Source organism: Crotalus tigris, unplaced genomic scaffold (assembly GCF_016545835.1).
Source record: "Crotalus tigris isolate CLP2741 ecotype Arizona unplaced genomic scaffold, ASM1654583v1 scf7180000017536.10889498, whole genome shotgun sequence".
NCBI classification, from domain to species: domain Eukaryota; kingdom Metazoa; phylum Chordata; class Lepidosauria; order Squamata; family Viperidae; genus Crotalus; species Crotalus tigris.
In genome coordinates this window covers 729,517-753,768 of record NW_024096460.1, presented here as the reverse complement: position 1 = coordinate 753,768, position 24,252 = coordinate 729,517, and the positions used below count along the sequence as shown (strand labels likewise).

The window sequence follows — 24,252 nt, the reverse complement described above, 5'->3', positions numbered from 1 at the left end:
GCAGAATAGAAGAGAAAGAACTGGAGAAGATAACAAAATACAAAGACCTACAAATAGAAATAGAAAGACTGTGGCAAAAGCAAGCAAGGGTAGTACCAATAGTCATAGGCTCCTTGGGTGCAATCCCAAAACAACTGGAGCACCACTTGAACACCATTGGCATTGACAAATTCGCTATTAGTCAATTGCAAAAGGCAGCCTTATTAGGAACTGCTTCCATCCTGCGACGATATCTGTAATACCATCAAACATCCACATCTGCCTATCCCAGGTCCTGGGTAAGGACTCGATAGGTAGACAAAATGCCAAATCCAGTCTGAACATCTGGCTGACTGTGCGATGATCGATAATAATAATAATGGAGTGGAATGCTACAAGTATATCAGATGGTTGAAGAAGAAAAAATGGCTTTGGAAGAATATCTGAAGAACAATGATGAAGATGCACTGAAATTAGTATATCAGGAGGGCTTACTGACTACTGGAGAGACCAAACTGGCCTACAAGAAAGACCAAATGAAGAACAGAATAGAGGCATGGGAAGACAAAGCACTACATGGCCAGTACATTTAAAAAATAGCTGGGAAAGCAGATAATAACAAGACCTGGCAATAGCTAAGAGCAGGAAAACTGAAGAAAGAGACCGAGGGACTAATTCTGGCTGCACAAGACCAAGCCTTAAGGACAAACACATATAAAGACAAAATTGAGATGACAGCAACAGACAGTAAGTGCCGCCTATGCAAAGAAGCTGAAGAAACAGTGGCCCACCTGGTAAGCTGTTGCAAGAAGATTGCACAAACTGACTACAAGCAGCGGCATGACAAAGTAGCAACAATGGTGCATTGGAAGATCTGCAAAAAATATCATTTGCCTTTAAGTGAAAACTGGTGGGATCATAAAATAGAGAAAGTCATAGAAAATGATAAAGTTAAATTGCTCTGGGACTTCAGAATTCAAACAGACAAGCACCCACAACATAACACCCCATACTTAACAATTGTCGATAAGAAAGACAAAAAAGTCTGGATAGTAGACGTGGCAGTGCCTGGAGACAGCAGAATAGACGATAAAGAACTGGAGAAGATAACAAAATACAAAGACCTACAAATAGAAATAGAAAGACTGTGGCAAAAGCAAGCAAGGGTAGTACCAATAGTAATAGGCTCCTGGGTGCAATCCCAAAACAACTGGAGCACCACTTGAACACCATTGGCATTGACAAATTCGCTATTAGTCAATTGCAAAAGGCGGCCTTACTAGGAACTTCTTCCATCCTGCGACGATATCTGTAATACCATCAAACATCCACATCTGCCTATCCCAGGTCCTGGGTAAGGACTCAAGAGGTAGACAAAATGCCAAATCCAGTCTGAACATCTGGCTGACTGTGCGATGATCCATAATAATAATAATGTAAAATATGAACATTTTTGTAGGAAAAAATATCAGGGTTTGAAGTACACAATTAAAATCACTTGTACTTTGCTGCTTCATGCCTCATGAGAAGAAAATGCATAGTTTCCTGAGAGCTTAACCACTAATTTATAAAAATTCTGATGAAATGTCATTTTTTGAAAAGACAGTAATTTCATTCTTAAAAGACCTTAAATCTTCACATGTGATATTAATGTTAAATTTATCCATGTCTTAGAAACAAGTATATGACATCTTATTTTAAGAACTCGTCTCATTTGAAGTAATGGTGAATTAATCATGTGTGAGCCTTTGTTAAATGCCTCATATGGTTAGCAATTTACTGTGCTTACTAAAGTCTGCCATTTCACTTGTTAATCCTGTCAAACAAGAACTGAGATTAAGAGAAAGAAACTGCCTTTTTGAAAATGTCATTTTTTTATGAAAAAGAAATCTTTTAAAAGTCAATATTTGTAAATATTTGGGGATAGTTTTGAAACTTGGGGGGGAGGGTTATGTAACATATAATCCTTTATATAAATTTGAAGTTGATCTGTTTTTTTCAGTCTGAGTATTAAATGTTTAACTTGTTTTGTCATCTTGACTCCGATGATTGTAGTAGTTGTATTCTGTTATTCGTATTTTTTCTGCCACAACAGCAGTATATACTAGACAATCCGTGCCTCATTGGATCATCTTTTCAGAGATATTTCTTTACCTAAGAGAGAAACAGAATAACCATTGGTGGCCAAAAAAGCAGTGGGAGTAGGAGAAACTTCTGACTTCCTGCTGGATTGCCCATTGAGTTTCCTTGTGAGAACCTGGTGGGGAGCATCAGCAATCTCTTCCTTCCCTCCCTCCCTCAACATGCATTGTCCTCCTGCTTAACATCTACATGAAACTTCTGGGTGATGTCATCTGCAAGTGTGGGGTCCGCTGCCATAAGTATGCTGATTGATACCTAGTTATATCTTTTGACCTCAGGCTGGCCAAGTGAGGATGTCAAGGTTCTGTCCCAGTGCCTGGAGGCTTTGTGGGACTGATCAGGGAGAAACCAATTCTAAGTCAATCCTACCAAGATTTAATGGCTCTGGCAGTTAAGACCACCCAGATCCAGGAATTATCTTTACTTCTCTGGGTGAGTTACTTCTCCAGTCAGAAGAGGGTGCAACTTGGGGATTCTCTTGGACTTGCGGCTCTTGCTAGAAGGACAGGTGGCAGCTATGGCCAAGAAGACCTTTACGGAGTTTCTCTTGGAACACCAGTTATGGTCTTTCCTGCTTCATTTGACACTCAACTGTGAACAGTCACTTGTTCTCTTGTCACATTGTGACTCGATTATCACAATGTGCTTTACATAAGGTTGTCCTTGAAGACCACTTGGAAGCTTCCACAATTATAGAATGCAGCAACCTGAGCAGTAATGGACATGCTTCTGAATGCACATATGACTCCTCTACTTTGTGGGTTGCATTGATTGACAGTCTTCTTCTGGGTGTGTTTCAAAGTGCTGGTTACCTATAAAACCCCTATCTAGCATAGAGCGCAACTATTTGAATGAAGCACCTGTCTTCCACTTTTTTTGCCTGTCCAGAGTGTTCTAACCCAGTGTTTCCCAAACTTGACAATTTTAAGGCATGTGGACTTCAACTCCCAGAATTCCACAGCCAGTGTTGCTGGCTGTGGAATTCTGGGAGTTGAAGTCCTTATGCCTTAAAATTGTCAAGTTTGGGAAACACTGTTCTAACTGAATAAATGTACTTTCATTCCCTTTGATTTAACAGTGTTACATTTCAAGATCCAGGAAGTATGCCTTCGGTATAGCAGTGCTTACCCTCTGAAATGAAGTCCCTTTGAGATCCATACAATTTTCCCCTGATGATGATCTGGAAGGCTTGAAAACATTACTGTAGGATGGATTTACACTTCTTTGTTTGTTTTTGCTGGAAGTCATGTGATCACTGGTCTATAATCTTTTCCTATAAGTATTTTGTATAGGATTTTTAAAAAATCTAGATAACTTTATTTGTGTAAAGGGGAAATGTAGAACAATGGATATTAGAGGAAGTTTTTGTCAGGATAGGAATATCATCTGATCTCCAGATGACTCTTACTTTAAAAGGTGTATGCATGTCTCAGAGCTGACCAGAATAAACTATGATTAATTATGAAGCTAGTTGTTCAATTAGACAATAATTAAATTAGGCTTGATCTATAGCAGTGATGGAGAACCTTTTAGAGACTGAGTGCCCAAACTGCAACCCAAAACCCACTTATGTATCGTCAGGGGCCGGGTGGGCGTGGCCCATTGGGTGAGTGTGGCCCATTGGTGGGCAAGGCTGTGGTGGTAACAGCAGACCAGGTGGGACTAAAAAGTTCAATCAATCAATTCCAACTGCAAGATTTCTTTTCCTGCAAGAAGTTGAAATTGATTGATTGCTTGAACCATTTTTTTTTTTTTTGCACAAGGTGGCCGAGGCCTAAAGTGAAAAGGTTTTATAAAACCCAGCTGAAGGCCTAGGACTGGGGCGATGGCGCGTGTGCCCACAGAGAGGGTTCTGCGTGCTACCTGTGGTACGCGTGCCATAGGTTCGCCACCTCGGATCTATAGTCATAATGTAATTGATGGTTCATTTTGCATGCTACAATTGACCTTAAAAGTCAGAAGCTGCAATGTGTTTGGAGGCAGAGATGTTATATTTGATAACTGCTGCTTGAGACAATTACAAATACAAATTTAGCTTTAAAATAGTGGTTCTCAACCTTTTTAATGCCGGGACCCCCAACCGGTCGTAAGTCGAGGACTACCCAACTGGTCGTAAGTTGAGGACTACCCAACCGGTCATAAGTTGAGGACTTTCTCTGCCCAGGAGCACCGTGAATGCGTGGTGCCGCCCCCTGCGCTGGCCGAGGCATAGCTGGCAAGCAGCAGAGACGGCGCAGGCTGACCACCGGCTGGGCCACCAGCTGGCCCAGCCCAAGGGAGGTAAGGCACCTGCCGGGCCCCACACACGCCAGCAACCCTCCCTGCACCCGTCAGCCTCCCACCTCCCACGCCTGGCCCTCTTTTACTTACATTTTTAGTAATTGCTCAGCAGGGAGGGATGGAAGCTTCCAGACAGCTCGCCTTCACTGCAGACAACTTGCAGCACCGTTTGCAGAATGGGACTTTTAACGGGCTCAGCAGGGCAGAGACAGCCTGGACAATTCCTATTGGTTTTTGAAAGCCAATAGAATTAGACTCTATTCAAGAGAGTCTATTCTATTGGCTTTCAAAATAGAATAAAAGGGAGTAGCACAGCTAAGGAAAAGGGGAAAAAATGGCGGACTGCGTTATTTGAATAACGCAGGGAGTAGCACAGCTAAGGAAAAGGGGAAAAAATGGCGGACTGCGTTATTTGGCGACCCCTGTGAAATGGTCGTTCAACCCCAAATGGGGTCCCGACCCACAGGTTGAGAACCACTGCTTTAAAAGGATCATCTGTACTTGGTATAAAACAGAAATATTCACTCTCACCTGAGAACAGGAATTTATATATTTTTATCATTCTGGGGATACAGAAAAGCATGGAGATTAATTTTTAAAAATTACATAGTAGCATGGATGAAGCCAAACCAATTCATATTTTTTTCTTAAAAATATTGAGTGTAAGAGAGTCTGGTGATTAATTTAAAATCCTAACTGATATATAAGCCTGTACTTCCCTAAATTTGCCCAAATCCTAGGCAAAACCTTTCTTTGTGCCTTTATATCCTTGTATATCATCCATGTTTCTGCCATGTTTGTATTTCAATTTATTCAGTGCCTTTTATTCACATATACAAAATAATTATTAAATAAAATGAATTGCCCTATAAAATGATAGTGTATTTAAAAAAATAGATTCTCATTTGTATAATGCTATTCTCTCTCTTATACACATCACTGTCACATGCATAAATACAAAGATCCACTTCTTCCTTCTTTCTGTTGTATATTTTGGTACATTGTAAGCCTCCCAGAGTCATTTGGGACAGTGAGATGGGTGGCATATAAATTTAATAAACAAGCAAACAAATATTTCTGCAAGAGAAGAAAAGGAAAACAAAAAGATTTAGGATAGATGTGGGGTGAAAAGGGAAAAGAAAGAGAAACAGTGGAATGAAACAGGCAAATGAGAGGAAATGCAGTAGCTGGGAAACAAAGAAAAGAGAAGCCCTGCAGAGGTTAAGATACGGAAGGGTAAATTTACCAAGTAAACAGCCTCTCCCAGCAACAGCTATTCTTCAGGTTTTCAGATACATCCCTGCTCTGCAGAACTAGTGTCAATAGCCGTTTATGCCTGTTGACCCCTCCAAGAGCTTTTTCAAATAACTCCTAACAAATAACAAATGTTTGCCTTTTGCCTGGAGTTTTTTTAAATGCTAACAATTGGGTACATTTAATTTTATATATTTCTAGAGGCAAAAGATTAAAAACAAATATGGTGAGAAGCTACATTATCAGCTTCTAATTTCCTAACTGAAATATCATTCAGGAGAGAAGGTAAAAGCTGAGTAAAGCATGAAGCTAAAATTAGAAAAGAGAAGAGTCATGAAGATACTTGGGAAGAGATGTCTATATATAAAAAATAGCCAAAACATTAAGATAAAATATCGACTGAGATCAGTACAGCAGTCCTCAACTTACAAAAGTTCATTTAGTGACCATTCAAAGTTACAAAGGCACTGAAAGAAGTAATTTTTGAGCCTTTTTCCACACAACTGTTGCAGCATCCCCATGGTCACGTGATTAAACTTCAGACACTTGGCAACTGTCTCACATTTATGACTGTTGCAGTGTCCTGGGGTCAGTGATCACCTTTTGCAATCTTCTGACATGCAAAGTGAATGGGGAGGTCAGATTCACTTAACAACCTTGTTACTAACTTAACAACTACAGTGATTCACTTAACAACAGTGGTAAGAAAGGTCAGAAAATGGGGCAAAAGTCACTTAGTAATAGAAATTTTGGGCTCAATCATGGTTGTAAGTTGAGGATTACCTGTAATTCATTGTTTCATTCATCATAAGCCATAAAATGTGAACTTGCAGTTTATACATTGAGGGGTATTTCCTTCATATTGGTTTGTATCAGTTTAAGCAAAAGTAAAAATCACTTTATGGATTTTTTTTACCCAATGTATAAAAGGTCACAGAACCTCACTTTTCATTTTATATTATTTTCTATCTAAAGATTTTTGCAGTATCTAGCATACTAATTCAGTGTGCCTAGAAAGAGAGGCAATAGGGAGAATTGTTTTGTTCCTGCCAATTGGCAAGCTATCAAGTAGCAGGATTAAATGCAATTTTAAAATCCCTAGTTCTTTAACACAGTCTCGTCACTTCCAATTCTCTGCTATAATATATAACCATCCTTGAAGAGAATTTATCATATAAACAAATTCATCAGTTAAAGTTGTTTTAAAAAATAAGTCTCTAATCCACATTGCCTGATTTTAACAGCTCGGAAACCTAATTCAATCTCTTTTTCTTTGTCAAATAATTTAAATGCCAACATATTGTGGAATCTTTTCACGTTTAATTATTTTACCACTCTGCTGTTTAAAGGATATTAAAAAATATAGGTCACAGGATATGAACAGTAAGAGTTCAGTGATGAAAAAAGAGGTTTATTTTCCATGATTTTCTGTTGACATTTGAAGATTAACAAATTTCTTCAGTAAGAAATAAGTTTCTTATACATACAGTGTAACTGACCCAACTGAGTGATTTTGAAATGATTCAGTTTATAAGCAAGAAATAAAGTAGGCCCACTTTTCTGAATGTTAACAATGGCCTTAATCCTTGCAGCTTTTTTGTGGTCTTGGGAAAACTCACATGAAAGATAAATTACTGTAAAAGCAAAAGGAAATGTTTCCTGTCATATTTAAATGTCATTTTTTTTACATATTTAAATGCCATTTTTTTACCTATACTGCAGCAAACTCCTTAACTTTTATTGGTGAAATGTCCACAAGACATTGAACAGATTGTACTCTGTATCCTTGGACTGTGCAGAATCTGTTCCAGAACATTGTAAAATCATCCATACATGAAATGCTTCTCTAAAAACTCTAGAATCTTGATGTGAGACAAAAAAATTGGAGATTTTTAAACTAGTGGCATGGGGAGGAGTTGTTTCCAGCATCAGATTTCCCCCTCCAAGTGTTGATCTTTCCTCTATTGGAAGAAAGTACTTAAACATCCTGTCATTCCTAAGGTACTCTCAAATCAGCTGTAGTAGTACATCTTTAATGGTTCTGTTTTCTTTCTAACATTTGGAAGGAATTATCAAAACCATCTTCCAGATCACTGCAGACATTGCAGAAACAATTCCCGCTTCCCCCTGCTGCCATTGCCTCTGCCAGTCCACTGAGCCGGAAAGGTTGGGGACCGTTATCCCAGTGTTACTAAACACACACACACATTCTGTTACAACCTTCCTTTCCATAACTTGATTCCAATATTCCATGACATCATACAGATCATCTTTCTGTATGAAATATTTCAAGACTGATGTTCCACTTTCCTGCTCCCTTCCTGCTCAGTACTCTTCAACATCTTCATAAATGACTTAGATGAGCGAATAGAAGGGGAACTTATAAAATTTGGAGATGACACTAAGCTGACAGGAATAGCCAACACCCTACTGTAGATATTAGGCTCAAGATCCAGAGGACTCTTGACAGACTTGAATACTGGGCCCTATCTAATAAGGTGAAATTCAACATAGAGAAAGGTGAAGTCTTATACTTAGACAAAAAAACAACAACTCAAAAGTACATATATAGATTGGGTGAAACCAGGCTTAATAACAGCAACTGTGAGAGGTATCTTGGAGTCTCAGTGGACAATTAAATATGAGCCAACAATGTGCAGCGGCAGCCAAAAAAGTCAATGTAATCCTAAGTTGCATTAACCGAGGGATTCAGTCAAGATCACGTGAGGTACTAATACCAGTCTATAAAGCCTTAGTAATACTGCAACCAATTTTGGTCTCCACACTATAAAAAAAATGTTGAGACTCTAGAAAAAGTGCAGAGAAGAGCAACAAAGATGATTAGGAGACTAAACGCTGAAACATAAGAACGGTTACAGGAACTGGGCATGGCTAGTCTAGTGAAGAGAAGGACCAGGGGAGACATGATAGCAATGTTCCAATATTTGAGGGACTGTCACAAAAAGGTGCTATTTTCGAAAGCATCTGAAGGCCAGACAAGGAATAACAGATGGAGAAATTTCCTGACAGTGAGAACAATCAATCAATGGAACAGACTGCCTTCAGATGTTGGTGCTTCATCACTGGAGGCTTTCAAGAAGAGACTGGACTGCCATCTGTCAGAAGTGGTGTAGAGACTCCTGCTTGGGCAGGGGGTTGGACTAGATGACCAACAAGGTCCCTTCTAACTCTGTTATTCTATTCTATTCTTCAGAGAACTTGTAGCTCTCTAATCATTCTTAACTAGTGTTTTCTGAACTTCTGGTTTTTTACCATTCTAAAAATGTGCCTTGAGAAATATTGTGATTCAGATAAAGTAGAAGTTCCATTATTCAACTAAGGGAGCTAAGCTTCCAGATAAAAACAGTTTTTTGGACTTCAGGTTTGCCATCGCGGATGCTGGAAGATGAGCTCCATCTTCCGCGTTCGATTTCGCACTGCTGGGGGACTCTGGAAAGGGTCGAAAGTCACCCTGTAGGGGCGATCAGCAAGGAGGGTATCTCCGCTTGATTGCGGGAGGGCGGTAGCCTTCCGCTCAATCTGGGGCAGCCCTCCAAACTTGCAGATGAAAGACCGGCCATAGAAATACGGCTCGTCACTAGGCTGCAGACAGTTGAAGTCAAACTTACCACCAGGTATTCCAAAGCAGCACAGATGAGACTGGGCGAGATCTGAACCTCTCTTTAATCCCAAGTATTTTTTTTCTCCTGCAAAAGCTGCCCAAAGTATCTTCTCCCCTGTGAAGAGAGAGGGAAGGGAACTTTTATCCCACCCTCTAAGAATAGTGGCAACTAACTATCCAGAGGAGTTAAAACACTGAAAGAATAACTTAATTAACTGGATTTATATGCTTCTAGAATTTGGGGACCAAAAGATTTCTTATCCTTATCGAAGACTTTGGTTTTTATTTACAAAAAAGAAATTAAATTGGAAAAAGAATTATAAAAATTGTGGACTTAGAAAACCTTAAATGGCATTGGTGACATCTTGTGGCTAAGTTTGATATTACAACTTGTTATTGTCTAAAACAGGGCTTTTCAACTGGTGGTACACGTACCACTTGTGGTACTTTGCCACATGGCAGGTGGTACGTGACTGCTAGCCAAGTGTAGCAGGGGAGGGGAATAAGCCAAAGCGGCCCAAGCCTGAGGGAGACAGCTGCAACTGCAGGACTGTCTGGGCTCGGCAGAAGCCCCAGGAGCCGGCAGGGCTCCAACTGATTGGCTCCAGCTGATTGGTGCTTCCTGAAGTAGCTCAGAGCTGGAGGTGAACTGAAGAAAAAGGGGGGGAGGAGAGGAGAGGCTATAAAAGGAGATGCTTTGGGCAGGAAAGAGAAAAAAAGACAACAGGGAAAGAGGTCAGCCAGCAGGGAGGAAACAGGGATAGAGAAGCAGCAGCTGCTATTGCTGGAAGAAAAGGTCCCCTGGTTTGTTTTCTCTAGCTAGAAGAATGCAATCAGTGCTGATGAAATGAAAAGCCGGCATGTCGGAAAGGAGGTGGATTTATTTAGTTCTGGATCAGCTGGCAGCTTGATTGGGTTACCATAAGGGTTTTTGTACAGTTTTTACAGAGTTTTGTAATTCAGAGGCTTCTTTATGTGCTTTGCTTATTGGAATATTTTAGCCTGTATTTTAGGCTAGCAATGAGTCCAAAGTGTTGACTTCCATAGGTTTAATCCCTTTAAACAAATGTAATTAGTTTTACCCCCTTATCTTGAGTCTGTCTATGGCTTTTAGAAAGTTGTCTTTGAAGGTAAACAGGCTTAATTTAAAGCTAAAGCTTTTTGCAATTTCAGTCTCAGATTGCAAAATTGTGACATGTGACATGCCTGAGGCAGCTTAAAGAAAAAAAAAAACGGAGTTTATGTGTTTCTTTATTTTGTGAGCCTTTCTTACTTCGCACTTGATTCCTGTGTCTTTAAGGGTACAGGGAAGGGATTGGGGGGTGCATTCTTACTACACTGTGGAAAGAGAGCGAAGAAGAGCTGACCAGCTAGTTCAGGGATCTACAAACTTAGCAACTTTAAGACCTGTGGACTTCAATGCCCAGAATTCCTCATCCAGCCATGATGGCTGAGGAATTCTGGGAGTTGAAGTCCACAAGTCTTAAAAGTGCCAGGTTTGAAGACCCCTGAGCTTGCTGGCAGTGGTGCATATTAATAAACATGGATAAATTCATCATACATTCGTCAGTGCAAAGGGAAAGTGATTCAGCAAAGGAACAGCCTCCAAAGAAATTAAAACTGATATTTTTTTTCCTTTTTTTCTACAGTTTGTAATATTTTATTAGGTTATAGAATAAAATACAAAAATACAAAAGCTAATAGTAGGACACAGTGGAGAGGAGAATGGGGGGAAAGTGAGGGGGAGAAGGGAAAAAGAACAGACTTCCTCTGTTGCAGTAGAAGGAAGCATTAACATTGAACCTCAACTTTTTACTTTTCCATAATATTATAAACTACAGTAGCCATTTCTATAACAACAAATGAATCTAATTAATAAAACCCCAAATCCCCCCCCTCTTTTTTTAGTCATCAATTTTTTGACACCTTGCTAAGCACTGGTGGTACTCAAATATTGTCATGTCCTAAAAGTGTACAATCTGAGAAAAGGTTGAAAAGCCCTGGTCTAAAGGAGACTTGGCTGGAAGCCCAGACTACAGATAAGACTTTTTCACCCTTGACAATTATCAGCTGTGAGAAGCTCAGCTGTGTTTTATATTTTCATTCTCTGACTTTAAAGCTCTTAATTTAACACATTACTAAGAGAATATGGATGAAGACCAGGAACAGATTCTCCTTATGTTAAAGCAATACATGAAACCATTCTTTCAGCTTGTGATGAAATAAGATGCTACAGAAAAGAACAAGATGTCAGCCTACATATATAAACTCAAATTTTGACTACAACTAAAGAATCAACTGCACAAAACATAACAGAAGAAGTGGAACAATTAAATACTATGGCAGAGTATTCAGTTGACTAATAAATACAGTCAATGGAAAGTCCTGAAAAGGGACTGACAACACTGAAAATGGAAAAGACTTTCTATATAAACCAAAAGAAACTTGAGGAGCAAGAAGAAGAACAGACGAAGGGAAGATAAACATACCAGGACAATTATGGGGATCTGGAATAATAGAGAGACGATTTATTAGCCCTTCCAAAAAATGGCAACTGGATGGTCTCTTTTATTTCAAATAATATATATAATAACAGAGGAAGATCTATTTGATGACCTCAATGCACTGACATGGAGGGCAAGATAGCAAAGGAAGAAAGGTAGAATAAGGCTGAAGAAAATTGGGGTTTTGATTTATCAGTGAGGATTTTATATTATTAATTAAAATAGAATATACTTAAATAGACAAGATGTGTACTTTGAATACCAGGTTTTGTTATGAATTGAGATAAAGAAAACTTTGATCATTTAAAACTTGGAAGTATAAATGCTAAAAATTGAATTTGAATATTGATGGGAAATTAAAAATTGGGGAAAACAAATAAATAGGATATTGATTAAACTTTATCGATAAATGTAATAAATATGTTTTTATTTAATTGAGATAATAAGAAATGTATTAGCTTAAATATGAGATAGTAGATATCAAAAGAGGAAATATTTGATATTGAAATAGGGGAAATTTTGGTCATTAAATTTAAAACATTTGGAAACTAGTTGAAAATAAAGAAATGTTATATTGTATTATTAATTAGATGATGCAAGATGGTGGGAAATAGAATATACTCAAATAGATAAGATGTGTATTTTGTTAAGAATTGTGATAAAGGAAACTTTGGTCACCAAAAATTTGGAAATTATAAATATCAAATGTTAAATGTAAATATTGACGGGAAACTAAAAATTGGGAAAACTAACTACAGGACATTGACTGTTTATAAAGATTGAATGTTATATAAAGATTGAATGTTAAAGTAACTAGGATATGTATAAGCTAAAAATTTATTGATAAATATAACAATGCTATCTTTACTTAATGGATATAATAAGAATTGTATTACCGTATTTTCCGGCATATAAGACGACTTTCTAAACCCTGAAAATCTTCTCAAAAGTTGGGGGTCGTCTTATACACCCAGTCGCCTTATACGCCGAAATATATGGTAGTTTAAAATATGAGACAGTAGATATTAAGGAAAAATAGAGGAAATGTTTGACGTGATAGTTTGAGATTTGTACTAAAGATTTTTGTATGTTATTGAATTATTGATTAACCCAGCCACCATGTTGGTTTCTAAATACTTCAATTTAAAAGGAGAAAATCAATAAAATGTTTAAAAAACAGTTTTTTGAGAAAAGGAAAATGCAGGAAAGACAAGGGAAGGTACAGACTTCTAAATAGTGGTCAGCCTAGTTGCTTATTACCACTTTGAATGAGCTCTTAGAATACCAGATATGTTCAGAGTTCATTAGAGAAAATATGTTTGGAGAAAAACTCTTCCAGTAAATGCCAGTCAGCATACAAACTTCCAAAATATGTATCATATGCATGATAGATCAGCCTGTGTCTCTCTGTTCTATCATACATTCATGGGTATTGGCAAAAGAAATATTTTGTGCTTCCTTATGGTTCCCTATGTTGTTTCATTGAATTGTTATAGTACAGATAGCCATTGTTATTGAAAGCCTCATTATCAGTGGTTTTGTGTATCCCCAGTTGAAATAGATTAGACTTGTTGTCCAAGTAAATGGTAAATGGATTTTTGCTCATGTATAAAATAAATTTTCTCATGGTCTTGTTAATTACAACTGTTTACCTGGAACATAATCCCCACAAAGAATGAGGAATAGATGATCTTCTTGTGGTGCAAATAGATGATCTTCCTGTGGTGCAAATAGCGAGATACATGGATGCAGTTCTAAAAACACAGCTTTGCTTTTATATCAACTACAGTGAAAGTTGTTTTGGTAATTCTCCTTGATAGCAAAGTGTATATCTTTACCGTGCATAAACGTAACCTCCCAAATAGCTATGCTGTTAAGAAAACACTGATGGTAGAAGAAAGAGAATTAATTCTCATCCATGGCAATTGCAATCCAATCTGGTCTTATGAGGAAAATGTCGTGTTAATGTGTTATTCCTTCATATCAAAGTTTTGCTCTAATGCAATAACAAGCCTTTTTTTTTTGAACGTGTAATGCTCTCATCTGGAGGGGTCTTCCTTTTGTCTATTTTGCATACACAAAGATAAACAAGTACTGTAGTAATATCAAATATTTCAACAGTAACCTAGTAACCTTAACTGTGCACATGTTAGCCTCACATGAACTGAATTTTGGTTCATGCTAAACAGGACTTGGTGTCAATTTACATTCATTCATTCATTCATTCATACATACATTCATTGTCTAGAGCTACAATTAGCATTAAATTGAATATCACATTGTTTGTTTGTTTGTTTATATTTTCCCTATTTCTTATCCCTCAGAGAGGGGCTCTGGATGTACAATGTAATCAATAAAATTAACATTAAAATCAGAATTAATGTAAGAATAAAAAGTTGAAGTCTGTTGTTCCCCATCCAGATCCCCACCGCCTCCAGGCACCGTAAAAGGACATCACTCACTTGAGCCCGGACAGAGATGGTAGCATCATCATATTGGTGATACCCCATCTAATGATGACAGATGTTCTCATTGAGAGGTTTCATGTAGATGTTAAAAAGATGTGGAGAGAGCAACATGCCCTGTGGCACCCCATAAAAGAGAGGCCATGAACTGGACCTTTTGCTCCCTATTCACCAATTGAGACCCGCCTTAGAGGAAGGAGGTGAACCAGCACAAAACTGTGCCCCCTGTCCACACCCATCCCTATTTCAACTATTTAAAAGACAAATAACAATTACTTAGCTGTATTAAATTAAATTATGATTAAATACCCCTCATAACAAAATAGGTTCTTTGAGCAATATTATAAAAAAAACTAATTTTTGATAATTTGCTTTTCCTTAAAGACTATATCTAATTTATATCTACTATCTGAAGATTCAGTTTAGTTTTCAGAATTTTCTGTGCTCAAATGCCAAATTAGAGGATTTTGTTTTCTATCACTGTATATAAGGAGGGTGAAAATTGTAAAAATAATTTTCTTCCAGGTCTGAGATAGCATCCCAGCTACAATTAGCAAAGATTAGCAAAGAGAATAAGACATATTCAGCAGGAATCACACTGGCTAAATTGTTCTCTTTGATGAAAGAGCTGCAGAATTGTGTAAAAGGCTTATGGTCTTTTTAAAAAGCCAACCTAATACATACAGCCTCTTATATTGCTTTTGCAGTTTGTGTCTTCTCTTTTCTGGTTTGGTAATTGTAGCTTACTTGGAATACCTGGGCAATTTGCGCTAATTGCTGATAGGTTTACTTGCTAGCCACAGAAACTAATTATTTCTGTGTTTTTATTTATTTATATTTCATGTTTCTAGATCACCCAAGGAGGGGCTCTGGGAGGTTCAAGTGTATGTTATTTCAAGTATGCTGAAATAATTAGGAGAAAATTAGGGCCATTTGTTAAAATTTAAATCAGATTCTGACACTGGAATTTTACATAAATGTTTCTAAAATGTTAGGCAAACATAGCGTTTATATTGAACATTTGTTTTTCAACTGGAAAAGATTCTGGAAATTCTCAGAAAAAAAGATTTTTCCATGTGTTCAATCACATTGCTCTTTCAAGACAATTTATAAAACTTAAAAATCTTTTATAGTTGACAAGTGAATTGATAAGCAAATAGATGATTTTACAAGCAGTACTGATCCCCATATTTTAGTTGATAGCACTTCTGATTCCTATTATTGCGTATTTTAGCTGCTATTAGTAAAGTTAATAATCTATGTTCTACATTTATTTTAACTTATGCCTTTTATTCACTATTGACTTGAACCAACTGCTGTGATTTGTCTAAAATTAACAGAATTCATTGTTTCAGAATATGTATGCAGACAGAAATTAGTAAGCCTGTCTTAGATGTCCCTTTGTAGCAGCACTTATCATCATCAGAATAGACATATACTAAGGGACAACAATTCAATCTCAAGCTTGAAATGTTCTGCTCCAAGCAAAGCACAGCTGGTCTGAGCAAGTAGTTATCAATAAGAAAGTGGTATGTTGTGAAGATATTTCTGTTTTGTTGTAACAACTGTCAAGCCTCTGTGGGCTTGCCACTAACGGGAGGGGGGGAGGAGAGGACAAGACCATTGGATGGAGGCATCCAGAGGCAGTGGACGGGGCCAGCAACAGAGGCGCCAGCAACAGCGCTTTCCCTTCCCCATTACCTGGATGCTGGAAGGGGGACCTTGCGGAGCATAGTTAAGTGGGTGTTGGCTCCACGGCCGTCACACCAAACAGCTGACCAGCGTGAAGAAGCGGCAGAAAGCCAGAAGCTTGCCCCACGTCTCAGCCTGGCTGCTCTTACTGGTGCGCACGCTGGATGCTGGCTAGGTGGGGGGGGGTGGGGCCAGTCGGGAGACATGTATGTAGAGCACTGGGAAGTGATTGCTCCCAGTGCTAGGATACCGCATTCCAGAGTGTTCCGTGAATTAACCAACCACCTGTGAACTCAATGGCTTGTTTCTTGTTGGAGCCAGGGGTGTGACAAGGACTTCTTACAACAACTCTGTTTTCAAATGAACCTTGGTTTTAGGTAGGGCAGTCACAGGGGAAAAAACGGTGATATCTGAAGAAAAGTGATGGCAACTTCGTTAAGTGAGATTAATCAAAATCTCTTATTGCGAGAAATGTGAACAACTTTCTGGAATTTGATACAAATGGCGTGAAAGAATTTAATGATGATGCCATTAAGTTGGATTCAAAGTGCAAAACTGAATTAATGTTTCATTGCATAATTAAGATTTCAGAAGGGCAGTACTGTAAGAAGAGAATATTTCCCAAGATTTGAGAATTCTGAAACTATCATTATATTGTATGTTTCTTATAATTACCAATGGCCAACAGCCTGTAGGTTCACAACGTTGTCTCCAAAGTAGAGTTTCTTGTTTGCATAGAGTAGTGTGAGTATATGTGGGATCAAACTGGGTTTTAGTTATACTTGTGGCACACTAGCCATAATGTTCCAGAACTGACCACTACTATATTTATTGTTAACAGGAAAGTAGTATCAGCTATGATTGATAAGCTGATCTGTTTCTCTCTTGCTAAAAAGCATTGTTTGAAACCCTCAATTTTCCTCAAAACCATAATGGGCAGCTGTGATATATTTTTTTCCAGGACCATCTGGTATCCATCATGGTATGTAAAAAATTGGAACTTGGAATGTAAGAGAAGTAAATATTAGAGCATATATTAATACAGAAAAGAAAGAAAATTCATATGCTTTATGCCTGTGGAACTTAGCGAAAAGGAAAAGATGTAATAAATATGAATGAAGGTGGTGTGAACAAAAAACAAATAAATAATACAACATAAAATTATCTATAGGCCAGCTATTTAGCTAACAGTATTAACCTTTCCCAATTTGAGGTTGCATTTATAAAACATATTGACATATTAAAAATGCTTGCTTTTGTATCAAAGAAAGTAAATAATTTTGGAATAAGAAAACAGCTTGACTTGGAACAGAAAATATAAAGGTTATAGAATTTTCTTAATTCCAGTTTCTTTTATTATGAATTAGTTTAGTTGATGTCATGAATTATATTTCTTCTTCTAAATGGGAGTATGCTGTAAATTACAGATTCTTCTTCAAATAATTTTTGAAAAAGTATTGTATTAATAATATCCAATTTGGGTAGAAAAGATCATTTTAAGCACTATTTGAATAATAAGATATAAAGTATAATAAATATTCTGTTTGAAATAATTAATATTGACCTGTGTAATATACTGTGTTTTATAAACCCATTTCCCCTTAAAGCATAGTACTTATATGATATACACCTTTATCTCTCTCAAGTACAATTTTGCACAAGATGCTTGCAGAAAAACATTTAATTTTATGAATTATAGATCCTAATATTAACAATGAAAATTATTTTCCATTTTTCCCGCACAGGCAGAACTCATAAAAGGAAATTCACCAAGTATTGGACTCACTCTGCGTCAAATACAGGCTAAGGAAGGAGAAACAGGTCATGTTGTCATTGAAACGGTTACACCAAACTCTGCTGCTGCTGCTGCTGATCTTCAGAGGGGCGACAGGCTATTATCTATTGGAGGTATGCAGTGAAACTACATGAACTAAGCTAAATAACATTTGCTAACTGGGGAACTGCTCAGAAGGCATAACAAATGATATCATTGGGAAATGTATTAAAAAGTTTCATTCATCCTTTATTAGTCATAACCAAGCAAAATCGTAAACAGTTTTATATTGAGGGCAATAGTGCCCTAATAAAACAATATCATAACTTGTTTTCAGATGCATGCTATAATGATATTTTAGTGTAGTTTTTAGAATAAAAATACTTGTTATGCTTTTAGATATATTTTTTTTCAACACTGAAGGGGCATTATATTTGGAGAATGAAAAGACATAAATATTTCAGAAAAAAATCACATCAGTATTTGGTATCAACCTTGGCAGCTGCTGAGAAAATGGTTTTCATTCAGTAGAAGAGATACAAACAATTGAGTGCCAGGGCCACTATTTATGTACGATTTTTCTTGGTACAGAAGAGTTAACTATATGTGATGTTTGTGTAGAGAATAATAAATGTGAAGTTTTAATTCCCTAAATCTTTATTATCTGTTGAACAGTGTTGTTTTGTGTTAATACTGTGTGTGTGTGTTTTTAAAGAATGATACATTTTGTGTATGTGTTGCATTTTTATCTGCCCTTTTCTCTTTATCACCTTGGGAGATAAAATGGGTTAAGGAGAGAGTGACTGTCCAGAGTCAGCCTGTGATCTTTGGGGTTGGAAGGAAGACTTCAGCCTGGATCTCCCTGCTTCTTCCTTTCTAGTACATTATACCAGTTGTAACCTTGGGAATATGTTAATTATTATTGTCATTATTATTTAGCCCTCCATCAGCTGATTGGTTTGCTTTGTACTTTCCGGTCAGAATTCCTGGCAACTGCCTGGACAGATTCCTGCAGCTTTCTAGGCAACATTTTTGGAAACAGTTTGCCGTTGCCTCCTTAGTAAGGCTGAGAATGAGTGACTGGCCCAAAGTTGCTCATTTGGCTTTGTGCCTGAGGTAACTAGAACTCATATCTTCCAGTTTCTAGCCTGGTGCTTTAACCACTACATCAATACTGGCTCTCCCTCCATCAACAGTCTTAATTTAAATAGGATTTTTGTTGTTATAATGCAGATGGTCATTGCTCTACTTGATTTTTACATTACTACATGTATTAATAATGTTGATGAGGAATAAATTCATAGGACAATCCCAATTTCTGTATGGAGGGGAAAGGACTGCATGGCTTCTCCTTGACTGGGTAGCATTCTTGATTTAGGTATTTATCAGTTGCTTCAGAAAATATTAATCGTTATTGTTTTCTGTTTTTTAATAGGAGTCAGGATTACATCAACAGTACAAGTATTAAAACTTATCAAACAGGCTGGTGAAAGAGTCACCATATATTATGAGAGACCAGTTGGCTATAGTCAGCAGACTTCATTAACCCAAGATAACATTCCGCAGTTGGAAGAGTCAACATTTTCAGATGAATATTTGCTGAATGAAATAGATAACAAAGAATTAGATATAGAATTTGAAGACCTGGCAAATGCACTAAAGTCAAGTGAACTGAAAGATGATTCTTCAAGCAGTCCCAAACACATACCAGTTTCACTTGCTGGTAAACCACCTGCAACTCTATCTCCAGTGTTAAATCGCAAGTTACATCTAGGAAGTCATCAGGCATCTTCAAGGGTACTTTTCAAGGAGACATCCAAACAAGCAATACACAAAAGTCCTGAGAACCTGGATATAAGTCAGCAGACAAACAAACAGCCACAGTTAAATATAACCAAACCACCTGTACCTCCCAGACCACAGATTAAAGTGTCAACAGTTTCTAGTGAAGTTCAAAATAAATTAGAAACTGGCGATTTATCTTCCGAGAAAGTGGACAAGCTCCCTCTTCCTGCCAATAATGGAGACAAGAATTCAGAAAAGGTAATCAAAATTATTGATCTAGGAGAAGAATCTACAGGATCCAAACCAATTGCTAAGGAGCCTTTAGAAATTTCACAGAGTTTAAAAACAACTACAAATAAATCAGAAACATTAAAAGAAAGTACAGAATCTCAACAGAATATTAAAGCGCCTATCACTAAATCTGTAACAAGCAAATCAGAACTACATAAAGACATAACAGAGAATTCACATTGTTCACTGACTGCTAAGGCAGTAGAAAACCATAATTCATGGGAATCACCAGAAATTCCTTACCGTAATCGAGCAGGTAAATGGGCAAGGACAAAAGGCTCTTCCTACATATTTGAAGTAGGAAAAGATCATACATACCTAAATATTGGTATTTGGTGTAGAGACCCTTTCAAAGTAGGTGGGCTGGTTTGTTTGGGATATGAAAGTGTAAAACTTGAAGATGTAGCTTTAGATTGTATAGCTACATCCTCCATGGAATTCATTAGGCTATTCCGACTAAATCCTCCTGCACCTAAAGCTGCAGTAACTAGAACAGCACTGCGTAGTTTGATCTCACACAAAGGTTTCAATGAAAAGTTTTGTTATGGTGATGTCACTATACATTTTAAATATTTAAAAGAGGGTGAACCTGAAGACACAAGTTTTCTGTTGGAAAAAGAGAAAGAAAATATTTCAGAAGAAACAGCAGCTCCTGTTTTTTCAAAAGATGATCCTTACTTTGGACAAATTAGTTATACTGAAAATAGGCATAATTTCCAAGATACTCAGTTTCAAAATCCAACTTGGTGTGACTACTGCAAAAAGAAAGTTTGGACAAAAGCAGCATCACAATGTGTGGTTTGTGCATATGTTTGCCACAAAAAATGTCAAGAAAAGTGTCTGACTGATGCTCCCTTCTGTTTAGGAGCCACAAGACGACTTGAACAAGTTTCACCCCCTTTTAAATTTGAAAACCAAGATTCTCAGTCCACACCAGGATCTCGTGTTGATTCAGAATTGAAAACTGCAAATAAAGCAACGGGTCTAACAAGACACCTTCTTAATACAAGCAGCCGATTCTTAAGCCTTCGTCAAGTTCCTAAAGTTCGTATTAATGAGCAAGGACCTGAAGTGATAGAACCTTCACCAAAGCAGACACCCCATCCTTCTGATAATGAAGGTAGTGATACAGATACTGGTGGCCCTAGTAGCCCTTCCAAGCAAGTAACCACTCCAGGGATTAAGTTAACAAGGAAGGAAGGAGGACTTGATGATAGTGTTTTCATTGCAGTGAAAGAAATTGGCCGAGACCTTTATAGAGGTTTACCTACAGAAGAAAGAATCCAGAAATTAGAAATTATGTTGGAAAAACTTCAATATGAAATAGACCAGGAACTGGAGAGCAACAATTCCTTAATTAGAGAAAAGAAAGAAGCAACAGATGCAAGGAAAAAAAGGCTCTTGGCTGCTGCATTGGCTAAATCAGGTGAGAGGTTGCAAGCCCTGACACTCCTTATGATTCATTATAAAGCTGGCATTGAAGATATAGAAGCTTTAGAAAATACTGCTTTAGAACTTGGATCTAGAAAAGAGGATAAAGATGAAGAAGACAACAATTTAGTGGAAGAAACGGATAATGAAGATGAGGCTGCTTTAGTAATGGCACCAGTACTTGAAACCCTACTAAAAGAAGAAGAGAGACTTGAATCCCAAAATGCACCTGTAGACTGATATAGCACAGTTGGTCTTGCAAATGATAAACTGGGAAACACTTTGCACTTAAACTACATCAGATTCTTCAAAATGTAATTAAACACAGATAATATATACAAGCTGCTTCTCCATTATTTTCAAACCCATGTAAGGAAATGGCTTTTATTTCCAGGTACAATATGATTTTATTTGGTTGAACCATGTTATGTTTAAATAACATTTTGGGACTTTATACTAGATGATTTTTAATTTATTTGAACTTTTTTCTAAAATGTATTTCTAAAATATATGGGGTGAATTGCAAAAAAAAGAAAAAAAGCATTCAGACAGATGTTTTGTTGGAATGAGTGAAGCAGCCACTTCCTCCATGAGACTAAACACCTCTTTTGAAGGCTTTCTCAAGTCATCTCCACAGACATGTTCACACCCAGCTTACTTTCTGGCAGTCTCAATGGAAATGTTGTCTTCTAAACAGCACGGCTGCCTCTGTTTCAAAAAAAAGGCCTTTGTTCACACCAACAAACTTCCTGAATTGCCTTTGAATTGCTTTGCAGAGTTTCTGTTCTCGGGTTGTTTTTGTTTTTTTGTTTTGTTTTGTTCCTTTCATTATTCAGTTTTAAAGCTTTGCATTTTTATTTTGTGTTCAAATGAGAACTACTGCAGCAGCTGCTGACGGGCCAGTTTTGAAGATTTTTGTTATACCTTGCCATTTGCTTATTCAGTATCTTTTGGAAAGGGGATAGTGAGTTTCAGGTGTTTTTTGTTTTTCTTTTGCCAATGATGCATTATAAATAACATGCCTTTATTTCCAATTATTTGATAACGTTAGCATTCCAGTGTCTGATTTCTCTGATTTTCTTTCATAGAGAAGTCTGAATTTTTGAAAAGGCAATTTACATTTTACTCTTTCCTTCTGTGAATTTATTAGAATCTTTAGCAGGGAAGACGTTTAAAGCACATATCACTGAAACAACTGTCATCAGGTTCTAATTTTCCCATTCAAAAACACCGATAGGCATTACTTTTTGCCTATACACATGTTTATAGAAATGTATTGAGAATGTGCCACAGATTTTTCTTTGTTCCTGTAACTAGATGGAAGCTTTATAGAACATACTTTTCTATAATGTAATAATGTTAAGCACCCATTAGAAAATTTAAAATTTAAATGGTAACCTTACCAGATTTATTTTTTGCAAAGAATCTAAATATTAAGAATTAATATGTAAAAGGATTTTAAAGTTAACACTAAACTGATTTATTCTCTGATGGTTCTGGTGACAAAAAAATAAAAGTAAAAATGAAATGCTCAGCAACTTAAGATTGCCCCGGTAGCCCTCACCCACCCATTGAATCCTAAGCCCAGCAACACTAAAAATCAATTGATCTGAGATGAGGATTGTTAGTTAGGGTTATCTTAATGTTTCATACCCATATTTCTTAATGTTTTATTTTTATGTGCTTATCATTTTTGGCATTGTATTATGTGCTCATCATTTTTGGCATTGTATTATAAAATAATTTTATAAAACTAAATAAAAAGATAGCATTCTGCATTACTTCTACTTGACTAACAAGCAACCACTTATGCTACTGCATAGAAATTTTTTGCTATTATAATGGGAGTGAACGTCCTAACATTTTTAACTTTACAACTTGTCCTTACAATAAAAAAGTAAAATAGTTCAACAGAACAGCTGCCAAATTGACATAATCCATATTTTTTTAAAAAGATAAAACAATTTTAGGTATTTTCCCAAATGAACCAATAATATTCAATCAACATTATATTTAAGGAATATTATCTTTCAGCTTAACAAAAGTTTGCATAAACTAGGACATTTTCCCTTTAGTTTCTGTCCAGATATTAACTTGCAGATCAGAATACAATGACAGAAATACTACAGATATTAGGTTTACTAAGCTAACATCATATAATAGTTACCTGTTTATGAAAGAGGCATGAAAAGTTGAGTATCAGTACTCTACTATGATGATTGTATAATGTAAGTTAAATATAGTGCAATATTCTAACCATTGCGTGAGAATGGCAGCAAAATAATAGTATAGTAGCATCAAGGAAAACATATAAAGCATAGAATTATAATAAATACTGTTTTTAAGAAGAACTATTGATACATTCCTTTTATATCTTTTGCTTCTCTGCTTTACTATACACAGCTGAAAATAATAAATACCACTGGATGCAAGACTATCTTGATGTGGTGGTATGTTATTACTTGACACTAACATATATTTATGGAAATCTGCCTGAGATGATTGTCAGATGATTTTATCATGAAAACAAGCTTTAATAAAAGTTTTTAAATAAATTCTGTTTCTTTGTTATAAGCTGTTAGATATTTAAAGAGTATTTTGGCACATAACTAAAGGTTTATTTATTCCATGCTATGCTATTTTCTAGAACAATGGCTTCCAACGTTTCTTCATTCAGTAGAACTTTCGTGGAAGGGTTGTGGATGACAGACAAAAGGCCTGTTTATCTGTAATGATGCTACATTCTTTCCTAGGCCTAGGTAGAGTTAGAAACATACCCACCCTACCCACCCACAATTGAATCTTTTATGGACCCTTTCCGCTCCTGATTCCTGCCCAATGTTTTTGATTTCAATTCTCGTCAGAGTCAGCTAGCCTTGTCCGTAATCACCTCTACATTGGGAAAGGCTAATGCACCAAATAGAAAATGAGATTGCCCAGTTACATACAATAGGTATTTGACTTTCTAATAGCACATTTTCTAAGGAGCTTCTCTACATTTGCAATACTTTCTATAACAGAAGATTTAAGTAC

General features: G+C 36.8%; 1 protein-coding gene across 1 annotated transcript in view; it reads left to right on the top strand.

The window, feature by feature from the left end:
- Nucleotides 1–23,774, top strand: part of PDZD8 (PDZ domain containing 8) — a 59,510-nt gene extending 35,736 nt beyond the window's left edge. The window contains exons 4-5 of the mRNA XM_039339956.1: nt 17,684–17,846; nt 19,148–23,774. Coding sequence (XP_039195890.1) covers nt 17,684–17,846; nt 19,148–21,459 — 2,475 coding nt within the window. The 3' untranslated portion in view covers nt 21,460–23,774. The remainder of the gene's footprint in view (nt 1–17,683; nt 17,847–19,147) is intronic.
- The last annotated feature ends 478 nt before the right edge of the window (nt 23,775–24,252 follow it).